Source organism: Mesoplodon densirostris, chromosome 14 (genome assembly GCF_025265405.1).
Source record: "Mesoplodon densirostris isolate mMesDen1 chromosome 14, mMesDen1 primary haplotype, whole genome shotgun sequence".
NCBI lineage: Eukaryota > Metazoa > Chordata > Mammalia > Artiodactyla > Ziphiidae > Mesoplodon > Mesoplodon densirostris.
This window is the reverse complement of record NC_082674.1, coordinates 46,665,086-46,684,013: the sequence shown is the minus strand read 5'-3', so window position 1 is coordinate 46,684,013 and position 18,928 is coordinate 46,665,086. Positions and strand designations below refer to the sequence as shown.

The 18,928-nt window shown below is 33.1% G+C and overlaps 1 protein-coding gene across 2 annotated transcripts in view; it reads left to right on the top strand.

Annotated features, from left to right (window-relative positions):
• PPP4R3B (protein phosphatase 4 regulatory subunit 3B) overlaps positions 1-18,928 on the top strand; it is a 67,979-nt gene that overhangs the window by 27,544 nt on the left and 21,507 nt on the right. For both annotated transcript variants that reach the window (XM_060116701.1, XM_060116700.1), the window contains exons 7-11: positions 1,424-1,540; positions 12,427-12,558; positions 13,647-13,749; positions 16,109-16,150; positions 17,812-17,970. In XM_060116701.1, the coding sequence (XP_059972684.1) occupies positions 1,424-1,540; positions 12,427-12,558; positions 13,647-13,749; positions 16,109-16,150; positions 17,812-17,970 (553 nt within the window). The remainder of the gene's footprint in view (positions 1-1,423; positions 1,541-12,426; positions 12,559-13,646; positions 13,750-16,108; positions 16,151-17,811; positions 17,971-18,928) is intronic.

Below are 18,928 nucleotides of genomic sequence, written 5' to 3'. Positions count from 1 at the left end.
GAAATAATTTTTTGTAGTAATGCATATTGAATTTTGTAATTTTAGGTTATGATTCATTTGGTAGTGAGTCATAAAACCTCTTCAGATTTTTATTAACTTAAATTTGTAATATTAACATGTGATTCATATAATATGGCTTCAAGTAATTAAATATCCCACATGGTTTTACGAGACTGTTATCTCTTGTATAACAAAATTAAGTATGTTTCATAGAAACTAATAAAATACCTTTCCTTTTTAGACCAGTGAATGGGAGAAAGGCAGACTGGACCAAGGGGGCTCGTGCTGCAATATGGGGTTAAGGGAGTGATTCTCTCTCATACTTTTGTTTATATGAGCTTTATCCATTGGCATTTATTGTATGAAAAATTAAAACTGAGAAAAATTTTAAGTATTTATTAACATTTAAAAACGATAATAATTAACCCATTGTATGTTAAGATAACTAATATAACTTTCATGAAAAAATAACTTTACCAAAACAAAAAAATTTTAGTGAGACAAGTGGCATTGTTTCACATTTTTTGCCCCCTTTAGTGCCTGGCGTAATAGAAGATAGCTAGATTCTCATAGAAGCGTCTGCATTTAATCTGTTACGATATTACATCTTGTAGCCTCTGGAAAACCCCACTATATTTATGATAGACTGGGAGTGAAAAAGGCCAATAATGCCTTAATATTTATTTTCATAATAAATAATATTATGAAAATAGTTTTAATCTCATGCAATTTTGAAAAGGGTGTTATAACCCCCCTTTTCAGTGTGTGAGACCCCTCTCCAGGGTTCCCTGGGCCACACTTTGAGAACTGCTAAGTTAGGGAATGTTTTCAGAATCACCTGGAGATTTTTATCTTATGAATCATGTATCCTTCATGTACTGATAGGGAAAAAGCATTCAAGATCACTACCTTAGAAAACTAAGTTACGGAAAAGAGTGAAAATACCCAGATTGTTTTCAAAATCATCCTCTATTAGGAGAGTCATAAAAGGGAGAATCGGTTACTAAGGCGTAACTGGCAAACAGGACCAAAGACAGCTTCTGGAAAGTTTTGAAGCCTTAACTAGGAGACCTCATTCACATTTTTGCATATATTTAAATCACGAATCCTCCCTCCCACCCCCCAAATTTTTTTGCAGCATTTGTAAAGCAGTGCTTTATAATCCTGTGCTGATTCTTATATTTAAATTCTCTGAATATTTATTTTTGTGGTGGTAAAGACAAAAGCTGGCAGAAACTAATCATTGAGCTGCCTAAAGTTTTTAATATTTGTAAAAGAAAAGGATGGGAGAGATTATATGTTTTGATTCCAGTACCATGTCTAAATCCAAAAATTTGTTTGGCATAGATTTGCGAGAAAAAGGGGGAATGCAGGCATAACTTTTGTTCACAGTCTCTAAGTAACCTGATTTTCCTTTTATCAGGGCATGGATGATTTGCAAGTCAGATCAGCTGCTACAGATATATTTTCTTATCTAGTAGAGTTTAGTCCATCCATGGTCCGAGAATTTGTAATGCAGGAAGCCCAGCAGAGTGATGACGTAAGTGATAATGCTCTGGTTCTATATGAATTACCTATAAAATAGTGTTTGCAAACTGTTGAGGGAAAAGTCATAACCATAATTTTAACTGTTTATGAAGAACAATAATAGATTTCTGATCAGTTGTGACTTTGACAAGGCCAGAATATGTGGCAGTTGATTTGTTTATTGTAAAAAAAAAATGCATTCAAACTATTACTGAGATAAAGAGATTTAGTGAATCAAATTCTTAATTCTTGGTTTTAAAAAAAGTTTCAAGTACTAATGAAATGTAATTCTAAACCCTTAGGTCAGGCACTTATCTAGTATAACTAAGAAGTTGCTTTTACTGGTTCAAATGTGTCTTTTTTTTTTTAGTGGGGATGAACATTTAATAATGAAACCAATGTTGTGTTTTCCCACTACAAAAATATTTAAACTTTCTCCTTCATCTCTATTTAAAGACAAAATGAACATATAGCTGTAATTGAAATACTCTTTCTTATATTAAATATATGTTAGTGTTAAGTAGAAAATAACTGAAATACAATTATGTCCCTTCTTAAAGAAGGTTTAGATTCCCAATGTTGATTCTTTTACGTTTTGTTACTATTGAATTACACTATAGTTGTTTTATATGTTTTATTTTTTATTAATGTCCACTTAGGTTTTTACGTTCTATCTGTTAGATATTTCCAGTGTTTTGTTTTTTAAAGCAATTTTATTTTAGAATTGGTTTGGGCTAATGCTATTATTTAGGCAGTAGAAAAGAAATAGAAGAAATATTTTGTGTTAAGTATATTTTAAAGTTTAAAAAACCCAGATGATGCTAAATCTGACTTTAAAGAAATAAATACCTAGTTTATTAATCAGCTTATAATCTCACTGTTGAAATTCTTATCTTAGTGCCATCCTTTACAAAAGATAACTTTGAAATTAACACTTCTATTGCTTCATCCTTAGTGATGTGTGGGATTAAGAGCATTCATCATAAAATCTCTCAGACTATGAGAGTAATAATTTACTAGCTTAGAATTCTTAACTTTTACAGCTTTTATTTCTGTTTTCATTAGAAAGATTTTCTTGTTTACATTTAGTTGACACATGAGACATGGGGAAGCAGTTACTGATCGTTAACAATGAAAAGTCCCTTTTTAATTTCTCTTTTTCTTGTAGTCACAGTCTTCAAGGTCTTTCATTTCCCTGAATTTTCTGAGGTCTAACAATTTTCCAATTTAAAATTTTTGTTGCCTCAAAATAATTGTTAGCCCACAAATGAAGATAAATTACTTTTTTCTTAATTTCCAAAATTAAGGATTCTACATGCTGAATTCTACTCTGCTGAGTTGGTAGTAATGTTTAAAGGAAAGAAGAAATAACTTACCTGTGTATTCAGTGGGCAGTTGATATTTTGACGTTGTCTTAAAATAAATGCACAGCATTCAAACTTTTCTTTCTGGTACTGTGGGAGCAGATTTGGTTTTAGGAACATGGATTACAGTATTAAAATATGTGTTGAGACACAAGGAAATAGCAATATTAACTCTTTTTTTACTATAGTCATTATTTCTATCCAAGCTGGAAGGGTAGATTTAGCAATAATTGCTGTGCTACAGATTTCAAACATTTTTATGCTAATGACCTTTGAAACATTCAGTAAAACTTCTTTTAGAATCTGACTGGATAAGTAATACAGCTACTGCTGAACTACTTATTTTGGCAGGTATTTTCAGTGTATTTCTCACTTAGGAATAAACTCATATGTTAATTTCTATAGACATGATATTAGCCTTAGGGTTATTTTATTTTTTACTAAATTATTTCTTGAATTGTATACATGGAATTTGCTTCAAAATAATTCTGGAGAGCAAAATTTACCATAAAAAGAAATTTAAAATAAATACATAAGCTAATCTTTATGGGTTGACTGTTCAGTATTTTGTATTGAACATACCACATTTTATTTCTTAAAATTGTGTCAATTTTTAACTTTTTATTTTGAAGTAATTTTAAATTTACAGAAAAGTTATAGTAATAGTACAAAGAACTCCCATATACACTTTACTCAGATTTCCCAATTGTTAATACTTTATTTCTCATTTGCTTTATCATTGTCTTTGCTTGAATTTGTATATACATATTTGCATACATAAATATATAATTAATTTTTTCTGAATCATTGAAGAAAAAGGTATGGAAATGATGTCACAGTGCTCCTTTACCCCTATTTGCTTCTGTGTCTATCTGCTAAAACTCTATATTACCACTGTACAATTATCAAAGTCAGGAAATTAAATAACATTTTTACAATACTGTCATCTAACTACAGTCCTAATTCAGATTTTATCCATTGTCCCAGTAATCCCCTTGTTACCCAAGACAAAAATGAAAACTTTCTGTTCCAGTATGCGAAAATTTGGATTTGTCTGATGTTTCCTCATGATTCAATTCAGGTTATTTCTTTGTGTCAGGAATAGTACAGAAGTAACATTTCCTTCAACATCATACCAAGAAATTCCCCCAACTTTAAAAAATGAGCTGAAATTTTCTTTGTCCAGGCTGTTTTGCCATTTCACAGACTAAAGAAGTTAGATTAAGTTCTTCTGTAGAATTTGAAGAACAGTTTTTGCTTTCTTTGAACACATCAGAATGGATTGAAAGAAGTATTGGTTCTGTAATACTTGTAACATTCATTCAAGTAGCTGCAAGAGCAAATTTCATATACATAAGCTTTTTTTATGATTCTTACATTTAGATAGTTTTTTAAAAACTGGTAGTGTTTCCACAACATACATCAGTTATTTTTATCCTGTTACCTGAGAATATTCTTCCTGCTCTTGCCATTCTTTCTTTCTCCTCTTATTTACTATATACATGGAATCTAAGTTACACAGATTCTGATATTTTCTTGATCTTACCAGAAAGTGTCAGTACAAATTTTTCATGTAACTTTGTCATGATTGCCACTTGGCTAACAGTGAGTGTGTAATGCCATAGGTTATAAAATATATCTCAACATCAAGAAGTTAAAATTTTAAGAAATCTGTCTTAGAATCAATGAAATAAAGTATGTCTTTATGTTTCCCAATCAGAAAATAGAGATGTCACCTGATAATCGGGATAATCTCTAAATTCCATGTGTAGATACCCAAAACTTTCCCTCCGTTGCTAATTATATATTTTCAGTATTTTTGGCAATATTGAAAAATTCTTACACCCACTTAAATGTACTTTAAAAACAAAAGTATGTGTTTCTAAGAATAGCATGAGGCTGGAGTGTGATGAAACCAACAGGAGTATCATTTCTCTAAAACTTGATTTAGAAACAACTAAAACTTTGAACTATCTCCCAGAAACTGTGGTTAAACTCACTTAAATGTTGCTATTTAGATGAAGGATGGCAAACTTTTCTTAAAGGACCAAAAGGTAAATAAGACTTGGTAGGCCCTCTGGTCTCTGTCATAACTCTGCCACTTTAGTATGAACTGTCTGTAGACAGTTTGAAAATGAATAGGTGTGGCTGTGTTCCAGTAAATGTTTTACTGTAAAACTATTTACAAAGTGAACAACCAGCCAGGTAGTTTTGTAGTTTAATGACCCCTGACTTAAACCCCAGAATATTGCAAGTGTTTAGAAACTGGTTCTAAATTGAAGGTTTTAATTGCAAAGCTACTATGGTGGTGTAAAGAGAAGTTAAACAAAGAGACCAAGGGAGTAAGCAGGCATTAGTGGGAAAGGAGTTATTGGGCCCTCTTAAGACTGTAAATTTAAGAGAGTGTTCTCTAGAATAGATTTTGGTGACCCAGCGTTGGAGTAATTTCGCTGGGGTTACTCTGTAATGACTTATTTTCAGATCAAGTTATAGTTTGACATCCGAAGAAGGAATTTTCCTGTAGTTTGTCTTACATCTCGATTATTTTGCCGTAATGCTTGAGCATGACTTTTCTAGCCAGATTAATGCCATTGTTGGAGAAGCAGGTTGAGGAAAATTAGATTTGTTTTAATGCCAGTAAAGAACTTTAACAGGCAATTAGAAATGCTGGCTTGCATTTTGAGAGTAGTCTGACTTTAGTGACCACTGGACTTCAGTTCCATTGCAGAAATAGGCATGGAAGAGTTAGGTCACTTACATAGCTAGTTATTAGCTGTACTGCAGTTAGAGGCTGAGTCTTTTAATTTAGCTATTCCTTCTGTTCACCAGGCTTGCTAAGAAAATGAAGCATGTTTTACAGACAACTTATAATGCTGGTAATACTTTTAGTTCATTGATGAATGTTAAATCATTCATTACATTTCTTAGGAACTATTTGTTCATTGTCTCTGAAAGCACATTATTACTTTGAAGTGGGTTTAGTAATGCATAGTAGTAGACTAATTTTAATTGTTAGGTGAGGTGAGTGTACCTCTGGGATAAGACTGTCTTACTATTCCATGCTGCTATATAGAACATAATCTCTACACGTGGTTAATTCCAGTTTTTTAGGAGTTGATTTTTACTTAGTTTGCAGGATCTAGTAATTAATAATAATAATACCTAACATGTATCATAGGACTCATCTCATTTGTTACCCATCTCTCAGTGTCTTTCATTGGCTGATGTCTACTGTATTACCAATTGTAGTTTCATATAGTTTGCCTGGGTTTTTGTTGTCGTTTGAGGTAAAAGAGTAAATCTAGTTCCTGTCACTTCATCTTGACCAGAAGTGGAAGTCTGAGTTGATGTTTATTTTCAGAGTAGATTTTATTGCAAAAGACTGGCTCTTATTCAGAAATGAACAGTTTGTGGATTTGTGTCTCTTTTATGTTACTTACTTTAATAACTACTCATGTTTTATTACAATGAGACTTCAAAACACTACAAAATAAACCCATCTGACACAAGGATTTAGAAACCAACTTTTTTAAGACTTTCATATCATTAAGTGTGGAAACCAGTATTATTGATTGTGAAATATTCCCATTTTTTGCCCCCTTTCTCCTCCCTCTTTTTTTCTCTTTGTCTAAGTCTGTTCACTTTGTCTGTTTTTTCCTTTTCCCTTCTTCAACAAAGAAGCTATAATAAAAGGCCTGGAGAGTGCTGTTCAGTTTCTATGATGATGGAAATGTTTATTCTTTAGCCATCCAACAAGGTAGCCACTCGCTACCTATGGCTGTTAAGCACTTAAAATGTAGATGGTGTGACTGAGGAATTACTGATTTTAATTTAAACAGTCTCTTGTGACAAATGGATATCATATTGGACTGCACAGGGTTAGAATATTTACTACCTATACAACCAGTCTAAGGAGTGAATCTTTTATCTTGTAGCTATTTTAAGCAGAGGAATGTCTTGATCAGGTCTTGGTTTTAGAAGGACAGTTCTAATAGCTGGAGATAACTGGAAAAAGAAGTCCTGACCTGTGACAGAAAAAAGGAAAGACGTAAGAAATTAATGTATCACTTAGGAATGAGCTTGGCTTAATATATCAGCAAGATGAGGAGTGAGGTCAGCAAGATGGCAGATAGGAAGTTCCAGCCCTTATCCCTGCAACAGAAACACTGATTTAACAACCATCCACAGACAAGAATACCTCCATGAGACTTCCAAAATCTAGGTGAGAGCTGTCAGGGAAACTTGACAAGAAGCAAAATTAAGTTCCAGTAACCAACCCTAAAAAGAAAAAAAGAAAAAAGAATTATGAACTGCCTGAGAAAGAATTCAAAATAATTGTGTTAAAGAGGCTTGGTGAGCTACAAGGGAACACAGATAACTAAACAAAATCAAGAAAACAATACATAAACAAAATAAGTTCAGCAAAGAGAAACTAAAAAAGAACCAGAAGAAATTCTGGAGCTGAAGAATACAGTGACTAAACTGAAAAAAATCAATAAAGAGCTTCAACAGCAAACTTGAATCAAGCAGAGGAAAAAATCAGAGAACTTGAAGACAGGCCGTTTAAAATCAATCCAGTTGGAACAAAAAGAAAATGAATGAAAAAGAGTTTAGAAAGCCTACATGAATTATGGGACACCATAAAGCAAAATAATATATACGTTATGGAAGTCTCAAGGAGAAGAAAGAGAAAGGGGCATAAAGCATGTTTAAAGAAATAATGGCTAGAAACTTATCGGGAAAGATAAGGTCATCCAAGTCTATGAAGCTCATATGTCCCCAGATTCAACCCAAGGAGGTCTTCACCCTGATACATTATAATAAAACTGTCAAAAATCAAAGAGAAGAGAGAATTTTGAGAGCAAAACAGAATAAACGCATCACATACAAAGGAAGGTTTTCAGCTGATTTCTCAGCAAAAACCTTGCAAGCCAGTAGAGAATGGGATGATAAATTCAAAGTGCTGAAAGAAAAAAAAACTGCCAACTAGGAATACTTTACCTGACAAAGCTGTCCTTCAGAAATAAAGAAAAACGGGCTTCCCTGGTGGCGCAGTCATTGAGAGTCCGCCTGCTGATGCAGGGGACATGGGTTCGTTTGTGCCCTGGTCCGGGAGGATCCCACATGCCGCAGAGCAGCTAGGCCCGTGAGCCATGGCCGCTGAGCCTGTGTGTCTGGAGCCTGTGCTCTGCAACGGGAGAGGCCACAACAGTGAGAGGCCCGCATACTGCAAAAAAAAAAAAAGAAAGAAAGAAAGAAAGAAAAAAGACTTTCCCAGACAAAAACTGAAGAAGGAGTTCATCAAAACTAGATCTGCCTTTTAAGACATGCTAAAGGGAGCTCTTCAAGTTGAAATGAAAGAACACTGAACAACAAAATGAAAGCATATGAAAGTGTAAATCTCACTGTGAAGGTAAATATATAGGCAAATATAGACTAATGGAATAATCTAATGGTGGTATGTAAATCACTTTTAATGCAGTATAAAAGGTAAAGACAAGATATTATGAATAACTACAACTACAGAAATTTGTTAATAGATACACAGTATAAAAAGAAATTCTGATACCAGTAACAGTATGTGGGTTGGGGAATAAAAATGTAGAGTTGTACACAATTGCTGATAAGAGATTAATATCCAAAACGTGTAAAGACCTCCTACAACTCAATAGCAAAAAAAAAAGCAACCCAATTTAAAAATGGGCAAAGGAACGGAAGACATTTCTTCAAAGACATAAAAATAGCCAACAGATGCATGTAAAGTGATCATCATCACTAATCATCAGGGAAATGTGCATCAAAATCACAATGAGGTATCACCTCACACCTTTTAGGATGGCTCGTATCAAAAAATCAAAAAGTAACAAGTCTTGATAAGGATATAGAGAAAAGAGAGCCCTTGTGCACTGTTGTGGGCCTGTACCTTGGTGCAGCTACTATGGAAAACAGTGTGGAAGCTCCTCAAAAATTAATAGAGAACTACCATATGATTCAGCAGCCCCACTAAGGATATAAATCCAAAGAAATTGAAATCAGGATCTTGAAGAGATACGGCACTTTCATGTTCACTGCAGCATTATTCATAGAAGCCAAGACATGGATGCAACCGAAGTGCTCATCTGCAGATGAATGGATGAAGAAAATTTGTCATGCACATACAGTGGAATATTATTCAGCCTTAATAAAAGAAGGAAACCTGGCCACTTTTGACAACTTGGATGAACCTGGGGGACAATATGCTAAGTGAAATAAGCCAGACACAGAAGGACACAGTACTATATGATACTACTTATATGAGGAATATAAAATAGACTCATAGAAGCAGAGAGTATAATGGTGCTTGCCAGGGGATGGGGAGTAGAGGAAACAGGGAGGTATTAGCCCAAAGATACAGTTTCACTTTTACATGATGAACAAGTCCTAGAGATCTACTGTATAGCATATTGCCTATAATTAATATTGTATACTTAAATATTTGCTAAGAGGGTAGATAGTATGTTAATTGTAATTGTTTTAATCCTAAAAAAAAAAAAGAAAAACCAGCCTATAATAGTTTTACCTAATAAAAATTTTGTTTTATTCATGTCACAGTTAGTCAAGGAACAAGCTCTGTGATGCCAGAAGACTCATCTTATGAGTCAGTCATCCTGAGCTTCTGGTTTTAATGTCTGTTACTTTGAGGTTGCAAGATTGCTATTCCACCTCCAAGCAGGAAGAAGAAAGCAGGCAGAGGGCAAAATGGAGAGAGCTAGAGAGCTTTTCTGTTTCATTTTAAAGCTCTTTTTTAGAGGTTCCATTTAGCAATTTTTACTTGTATTTCTGTGGCCAGAAGTGAGTCACCCTTAGCTGCAATGGAAACTGAGAAATACAGCATTTTAGCTGAGTACATTGCCTCTCTGAACAAAATTTGGGCTCTGTTAGCAGGACAAAGAGAATAGAGACTAAGTTGGCATCTAGTAGTATCAGCCACAGCCCATCTCTGTAACTACCTAACGTCCATATACACTTTTCTTTAATCACTCACCTTTTCCTCAAGGGAGACTTCTGTATCTGGTCTGGAGACTTCACGTCCAGAATATTTGGGTGTTGTGCAGTCCTCTTCAGGTCCAGATAAGGCTCCTTATGTTTCAGGGACCTTTAAACAAAAAGATAATTTATCTGCCCTAACATCACAATTAAACTACTTTTGTTTGGGAAAAGGGAGAACATACATACAACAGTCATTCATTCACAGCTATGATGCACTGGTCTGTCAAATATTTGTTGAATATCATCAGTAGCTTAAACTCATTGTCCTTGGAGGTTCCTGATTAACCAAACCAGCTGTCCCTGCTTCTGTTCTCTAAAGAATTTTCCTTGCCCATTTTCTTCCAAAGCTTAGGTTCCTTCCCTTAGGACATTTTCAGCTGTGGCTGCATCTCAGATAGGCAATGGAAGATGTCTTTCCTCCAGGGCTCTATTTTGTATTGTAGCCTGTTTTCTGTCAGTGTGAGTTCTCTGACCCAGTGGTGGTCTTAAAGATCAAACAGTCATAGACTGTTACTAAAGCTTACTTTACAGTTAAGCTTCCTCTACTGTTTAGTAGGCTTCCAAATTATTTTCTTGTGTATTCTAGACATCTTATCTAAGCATAATTTTTAAACCCGTAGGTTCCCGTTTACCTACTGACCTCTGTGCCCTTGCTTTCTCAAGCTCGGGTACCCAAAAAAGTTCTACAGAATAGCATTCAGTGGTGCATATACCTTTGTCAAGGAAGTTTTACACGTCTTTGTTAAAGGCAGCTTTGATCTCCTGAAAAGGCTATAGTTCTCTGTAGCAGCCTATTTCACTATGAAATATATAAATTGGCTTTTTTCACTTCCACAAGTCACCAGATTATGGGACTCTCAGTCAGCACAGGTCATTTCCCTTTTATCTTTGCTTGTAGACCAGCAGAATTTGGTATTGGTACTTATGAGGCAGGATTTGTAAGAAGCTGCATTTGAGAGAGAAGGGTAAAAAGCTTTTAAAGTATATATATTGAAATATTATTTTAGTGTACGAGCTATACCTTAAGAAGTCTTTCTTGCAACTGTGTTTTCATTTAGATGTAACTTAAATTCATCATTTATATTTTTTTTCCTAGTTTTAAATGAATGAACTTATGTAAGAGGAGGAATGAACTTATGTAATTGCTTATATATAATTGAGCAAATTATCTGAGCCCCTAATTAACTGATAGAATCCAAGTTGTACACACTGGTATGAATTTAAAGTAAGTAAATACCATATCATTGTTCTGAAGAAAGCTCACTAGCTGATACCTTTTGTAATATCTTAACATTTTATATGTGATATACTTTGCTGAACATACCAGAATAAGAAACAGGAGCGGATTAAGGTGGAATTTGCTCTTTCTCCTCTAACTGAAATAAGGCTTGAGTCTATTAATGTAGCTCTGTGAATTATATTTCATAATTTCTCTTTGAAGAAATTTCATTGTTTCTGATGCCATGATAGAATTATTCATTGGTGTTCAAATTTTGAGACATGGTAGAGGGTGAGATTCTAATTTTAAGCAGTTAAGTTGCTATGACATGGTTTTTGATGGTTCATTGCATTTAATATCACAATTTCACAGGGAAATATTTTAGCATAACACAGTATGTTAAGTTTGGGAGGGACTAGAAAAGCAAAATAATTACAAAATGTGCTTTATACTGGAACTTTTCTTTTTATTAATTTACAAAATTCTCCCAATTCAACAAATTTATCTTCGTTCCATGCAGTTCTCTTATTTCATCTCCTTCAGTTACTACCTTTCTTCTCCCAATAATAAACCTGTTCTCAAATCCTCTGAGTTGATGTCAAAATTTTTTCCGTTGACCTGAACCAACACTTTGTATCCTATTTTAATGCTTAAGGTATCTACTTTAAAAATATAGGCAGAAAGCACAAATTTTGTATCTGCAAAACTGCTTTGTAGCTCTTTATATTAAGACCCAAGAACATGTTACTAATGTAATAAGTCTATTTGGCTGCTTTAGATCATTTTATAACACAGTGTGTACCCATTTACCTCCTGTGGAGAGCTGTGTACTGGGTTATTTTTTCTCATATTTTTGTCAGAAAGGATTTTCTTGTTAGAAGCTGACATAATTTATGTTCCCGGGGTCACTCGATGTGTGTAATCTTGGGTTTAGTCAACTTCTAAATTCATGCCTGAGGCTAAAACCTAGACTGAAAATATGTTAGAACCTCCAGTGAACAAGAATTTCTGGTAAATGATTTTGTTTTCCATTGCCTATGTTGATGATATTGTAAGCTGTCGTGTGCTCTGATTTTTGCATTGTGTTATTTTGTTTTGTTTTTGAGTGGGCTTCTTTATGCTCTAGTGTGTTTGTAGAACTTTGAAAACATTAGGAAAAAAAGGTTTAAATAAGTTCATCCATTCTTTGTTGTTGTTTTTTTTCTCTATGATTCCGATTTTGTTCTTTCAGCTGGTATGTTTGTCTTATATCCAAACCAGGTCTCACAGAAACACATTTTCTTTCAGGATATCCTTCTCATTAATGTAGTAATTGAACAAATGATCTGTGATACTGATCCTGAGCTAGGAGGTGCTGTTCAGTTAATGGGACTTCTTCGTACTCTAATTGATCCAGAGAACATGCTGGCTACAACTAATGTAAGAAATTACTCTGCGATAGAAACGTTTTGGTCTAGTCAGTTTTAGATGATTTTATATACAATAAGTTATGTATAAATACATAAATATATGTAAAAATCACAATTTTGTAAATTTGTACAATTTTGAAAAATATTCAAGCATTTGTACACTCAGAATTCAAGTAGCAGTAATGTTCCTCTAGCAGTTGTTTTTGCAGCAAAATACAAGATTGTAATCTGCTAAAATCTTGGTAAAATGTTAGCACTTCTATTTATGACCCTTGGCCTCTGTATGTTAACATCTTAAGAATTAAAACAAAGAAATGTGAATATAATTAACACTACTGAACTATAAAAATGGTCAAGATGGTAAATTTTATGTTATATGTTTTTTATCACAATAAAAAAGAAAAAAATATGTACCAAATGATCCTAACTGCGTAGTGAAAGGAGTCAGCACAAAAAAGGACTTAAGGAAGTATTACAAAATATTAATAGTGGTTATCTCAAAATGCTGGGATATTTCTCCTTTATAGACTTCACTCAAATTTAGAGAAAATGTATATTATTTTTAAATCATTACAAGTTTATAGAACCAGTTATATAAAAAATAATGGCCAGAAAACCGAAAGGAATTATTTTCCAAATTTCCAAGTAATAAATTCTTAAAATTAAAAAAAATAAATCTAAAATCTGTAACATTTCTAGTGGCTTGATAAATCAACTTGGTGTTTTTTCAAATTTGAATTCATTGTGAAATCTGGGGTTTCAAATTTTAAACGGTTAAGTTGCTCTCACATTGATAGATTTTTCATTGCATTTCAGATCACACGTATATTTGAAAATAAATTGTTTTAGATAATTTTCCCTGGAAAAACTTTTTATAATGCTATCTGATCTTTTTCTTACATTCATTTTTATTTAACATGTAATACGAAATAGATCTGATTTTTCAGTTCTGCAGAAATAAGGTTAAGGTGAATATAACTAGTTTTTTTCGATTCTTTCACAGTATCTTAAAGTATCTCTTGTTTGTGCACTGCTAATCCTTGAAGATGTTTTATTAATTATAAAGATAACAAAGTATTTTTTTTCTGTATGTTTCAGAAAACTGAAAAAAGTGAATTTCTAAATTTCTTCTACAACCATTGTATGCATGTCCTCACAGCACCACTTTTGACCAATACTTCAGAAGACAAATGTGAAAAGGGTAGGGCCTCTTACTTACCTGCTGATGATTTCTGTTTTAAAAGAGTGAGATAAGTATTATAGCTAACAGGCACTTTATTTGGTGCTTTTTATGACAGGGAAATTACTACTGAAAATTTTAAACTGCAGTATAAAGTCATGATTTCCCTTGTTTCAGAGTGTCTGTGGTAGAAAATGATATAGAATATGTGGCAAAAAGTATTACACCTTGAGGAAGAGAACTGTAAACACTTAGCAAAAGAAGGAGATTGTTCCCAAAGTTGTTAGAGTTAATGTTAGAGTGAGTAAGTGCAGAGAATATATTGCCTACAAAATCCAAGGTAACCATCATTTTGGAGACATATTTGGCAATACAGTAAAAACTCTAATTTCAAAACATAAGGATCGGGCCTCCCTGGTGGCGCAGTGGTTAAGAGTCCGCCTGCCGATGCAGGGGATACGGGTTCGTGCCCCGGTCTGGGAGGATCCCATATGCCGCGGAGTGGCTGGGCCCGTGAGCCATGGCCGCTGGGCCTGCGCATCCGGAGCCTGTGCTCCGCAACGGGAGAGGCCACAACAGTGAGAGGCCCGCATACCGCAAAAAGAAAAAAAAAAAAAAAAAAAAAAAACATAAGGATCAGGTTATTAGGTTAATCAAAAAAGTTGGTTAAAGCAGAGAATAATTTTTAAAAATAAACTGTTTATAAACATTTACTTTAAATGCTGCTTATTTACTGATAGTTTGTATAGGGTCAAGACTTTTTTTTTTGGTATGTTTTTTTTAAATTGTATTTCCATATTGCATTCTTTCATAAATTGCACCTGTAATTCATCGGCTCCAGTTTCTGGTCTCAGTTTATTATAGTGGAGAGAAAACCTAGACATATTTTTGAAGTAGTCTGAGTGTAGAATTCTACTGTGGTTTTAAGTACTTTCCTTTAAGTACTTAAGTATTCATAGTTTTGTATGACTAAGTTGGTATCATTTTTTAAATTGAGTTCTGCTGTATTCAACTTAGCCATAGATATTACAGTTCTGTGACATTTCATCAGTCTGCAGTACTTAAATTATGTAATCATTACCAAATATAACTAGTGTAAACAAAGGACTGACTTTGATAAGCATACAACTCAGCTTGGTGAAATGAGATATGTGGGGGGGGCATATTCTCAGAAAATGTTGGCTAATCTATTAAGTCAGTTAAGAGGAAGTCAGTTAAGAGAATGTTTACTAAACTAATAAAATTGTACACCCTACATGATACTATCAATTCCATTTCTGAGTTTATATCTTAGGGGACATTTATGCATATACATGACAGATACAAGGATGTTGTTGCATTGTTCATTGTAGGAAATGAAGAAAATGTAGTATATTCATATAATGGAATACTGTTTAGCAGTTAAAATAATTGAATTTTGATCTATCGACTGATTAGTTCTCAAAAATATGAATTGGGTAAAAAAAAGCATGTCACAGAACATTTTGCAGAAAGGTTCCATTTATGTAAATTAAAACAAATGCATTTTTAACTTTCATTTTAAAATAAAACATTTCCAGCATACAGAAATATTTAGGTGATAGCATCACAGATACATACTTTCTGTTGGCTCTATCAAAACTAACTTGTCATATTTTTTTCAGTTTTTTTAAAAAGAAAATAAATTACAGATAGTTTCTTATGCATTCTCATTCTACCCCACCCCATCCCTTAAGAAATGCTGACTTTGGAGTTTATCACCCCTATGTTTGTTTATATTATTGTGACATGTATAATGTGGTATTATTTTTCACAGTTTCAAACTTAATATGAACTGACTTAACATTGTACACATTATTCTGCATTTTTTCCTTTTTACCCAATGCTTTTTTTTGAGATCTATCCATATTGATACCTAGAGTTTATTTTTAACTCTTGTGTGGTATTCTTTTGTATGAGTATGTTGTAATTTAGCCATCCTGCTTCTAATGTATACTTAAGTTGTTTCTAGCTTTTTCCTGTTACAAACAATGCTCTGATATACATTCTTATGTTTCCTAACATAAATGTGCTCTAAGATGTGAGCCTAGGAATGGAAACTTAATTATAATGTTATACTTATTTTTTTTTAAAATTCAAAGCATAAGTGACTAATTGTTAAAATCTGTGTTATTTTATCAGAATACTTATGATACTGTCTTTTAATAATTCTTCATCTGCACCCAATTCTCTAAAAGATTTCAGATAGAGGTATAATATTTGACTGAAGCTACTAATTCTTAATAGTTATTATGCAGGCAAAATGAGGTTATGATCAGAGATATGCTTTGTATGTTGTAAAGTGCTAGGGAAGTGTGAGATATTATTACTGAAGTCGCTGATTTTAATTTTTTTTTATTAGATAATATAGTTGGATCTAACAAAAACAGCACGATTTGTCCCGGTAAGTATACATTCATACTTTATGAACTAATGCAAACTAAGTTTTTTCCTATTCAGAATATAATGCACTTATACAAAACTAGGAAAGACATATTTTCATCCAAAAAATCCAAAACTAGATTTTTTTTTAAAGAAAAAAATTCCACTTTCTCTAAAAGATGAAAAACCCAGTTGAAATTTTGTTTTTGTTTTTCTCTGTAAATTTAGAGCTTGTTTTCTGACTTTTTTTTTAAGGAGGTGTCTGAAAGTTGAGGATTAGTTCATTCTTATTCTGTAAATCTAGTAAACTAAGGTCAATCAGTTAGGAACTAGTCTTCATTAATAGTCTTATGCGTAGGTATCGTTCATGAATCTGAGTATAAACATGGTTGCTTCTACTTGGAACATATGTATCAGGTATTGGCCTGTTAGTATGAAAAATAATGCCGTGTTTACCTGGCCTCCTTTCTTTTCTACCAGGCTCATCAAAGCTGTAGGAAAGCCAGTATCAAATTAGGAAGCAGATCAGAGATTGGATTATTAGAGATATGATGAGTAATTTCATGTCCTAATTTGGGAAAGTGAAAACAAGACATTTAATTAACACTACAGATCACTGTTACAAGATCTTTTATAAACAAAATTTGGGAATTGAGAAATTTAGAGAATTTATTTTAAATGGTGAGGAACTAGTTCAGATACTGGCTGTGGTGATGGCTGTTGTACAAATTGGTCTGAAACAAGTAGAACTCTTTACTTACATTTAAAGTAGAAAAGGTCTTTGAAATACCAGAATTGTATTTTGTATACTTGATGGTCATTCTGTTATTTAAAAGATTGCTGATTTGTTCCTGATAGCATCATGTGATGTTCCACAAAATATTTATTTGTGTAGTCTTCTTGAAAAATAAAAGAGTTGGACTTGATGACGTCAGTTATTTTTTCTATTCTCTAAGGCTGTGATTCCATAATTTTTTCACAGATTAATATTTTCTTGCCTAAAATATTTGCAGTAGGTATGGGTAATTACCTATACATTCAATTTTGATGTTCAGGAAGCAATTTTAAATCACTCCATGAATGTGTAAACCAAAACCTCTTGAGGAAGAAAGAGCTGGTATATTTCAGTAGGCCTCTCATGGATATGATTTGATGTTAAAAAGATTACTGTTTTAAAATCATGATGTAATATTTTTCACTTAATATTCTAACAGCCAAAAAAGTCCTTTCCTTAAAGATGTCTTTAAAGAAAGCATATTAATTTTTCTTGGGAAATTTGTGTTACACCACTTCAGGCAAAAAGTTTAAGGTATTTCCTCTTTTACTGTGCAGTAGACCCTTTTATAGATCCATTAATATTAATGACAGCACATATTAAGGAAACATTACCAAGAAAATCTCAATGCAGTGAGGGCTTTATTATTATCATATTTGTACATTTTTATTTAACATTATTAAATATTTTATATAAGAGCCTTAGAATATCTATTTAGTAGGTAAAACTGCTAATACTTCTGGAGAGTCTACCTAATGAAAAAATAAAAATCTATAGCTTCTTTAATTGATACAGAAAGGAGAAGAAAATACAGTTTTACTTTTGCTCTAAGATACAGGATGTACACTTTATTCTCTTTGCTTAGATGTATTGCAACGTTTATTTTCATGTGATGACTTTCTTTGTAGATAATTATCAAACAGCACAGCTGCTTGCCTTAATTTTAGAGCTACTCACATTTTGTGTGGAACATCACACATATCACATAAAAAACTATATTATGAACAAGGACTTGCTAAGAAGAGTCTTGGTCTTGATGAATTCAAAGCACACTTTCCTGGCCTTGTGTAAGTAACAGTTTCAATGAACATTCTTACAAAATGTTTTATGGAACAGCATTTTTAATAGAAAAGCCTGAGTTACCCTTGTGGAATTATTTTTTTCTAGCAAGTGCTTATGCTATTAAAGAGATGATTGCAAGAAATACTAATCTTTTGTTTTCTTTTATTTAAAGGACAAGAGGAGTAGGTCATAGTGCTTCCCCCACCCACATATTGCTCACATTTAGATTCAGTTGTGACATAATACCATGTGCAATGACATTTCACTAATAGAACCACTCCTGCTGTCTTTTACATCTGCTTCATCAAACTGTCATTTAGTAGTAACTCTTTTTATATTTTTGAGATATGGGCCTTGAAATGTATTTGTATAACTCAGGTTATTTATTTGAACATGTAAAATAACTTACGGTCTCTTCAGTAGACCACCTGGACCAATAAAAGTCAAACTTAAATGCTGATGTTGGCTTAAATGTTGATTTTCGGTGAACCCTAACTTCATTTTCCTCTCATAGTTTCACCTGCTGATAGAGGTAAAGAAACCTTCTCCCTCGAAATAAAAAGAGCCCTGTGGGTTTTTTCAGAGCAGGAAAATCATAGTTAAAATGTAACATTTAATTTAATGTATAGAGAAAAGGTTAATCTCCCTACTACTTCCTTTATTTTTAAAGCCTTAAAATAGCCACTGTTAACTGCCTGCACTACTTCTTTTCCATTCCTTTTTCCATACCTGGGCAAATTTACATAAACATTCACACATGTATAGGTTTTCATGTTTTATTTTTATAGAAACAGGATCATGCTGACACACGTCTCAGCCCCTTAATAATACGCTAGGTCATAGGATATGGTGTGAACTAATATTTTTCCTAAACATAGCTGAGTAACATTTCATAGAGTGGCTCTTTCACAACTTATTCTACCATTCTCCACTGCATGGATTACAAGATTGTTTTGGTATTTT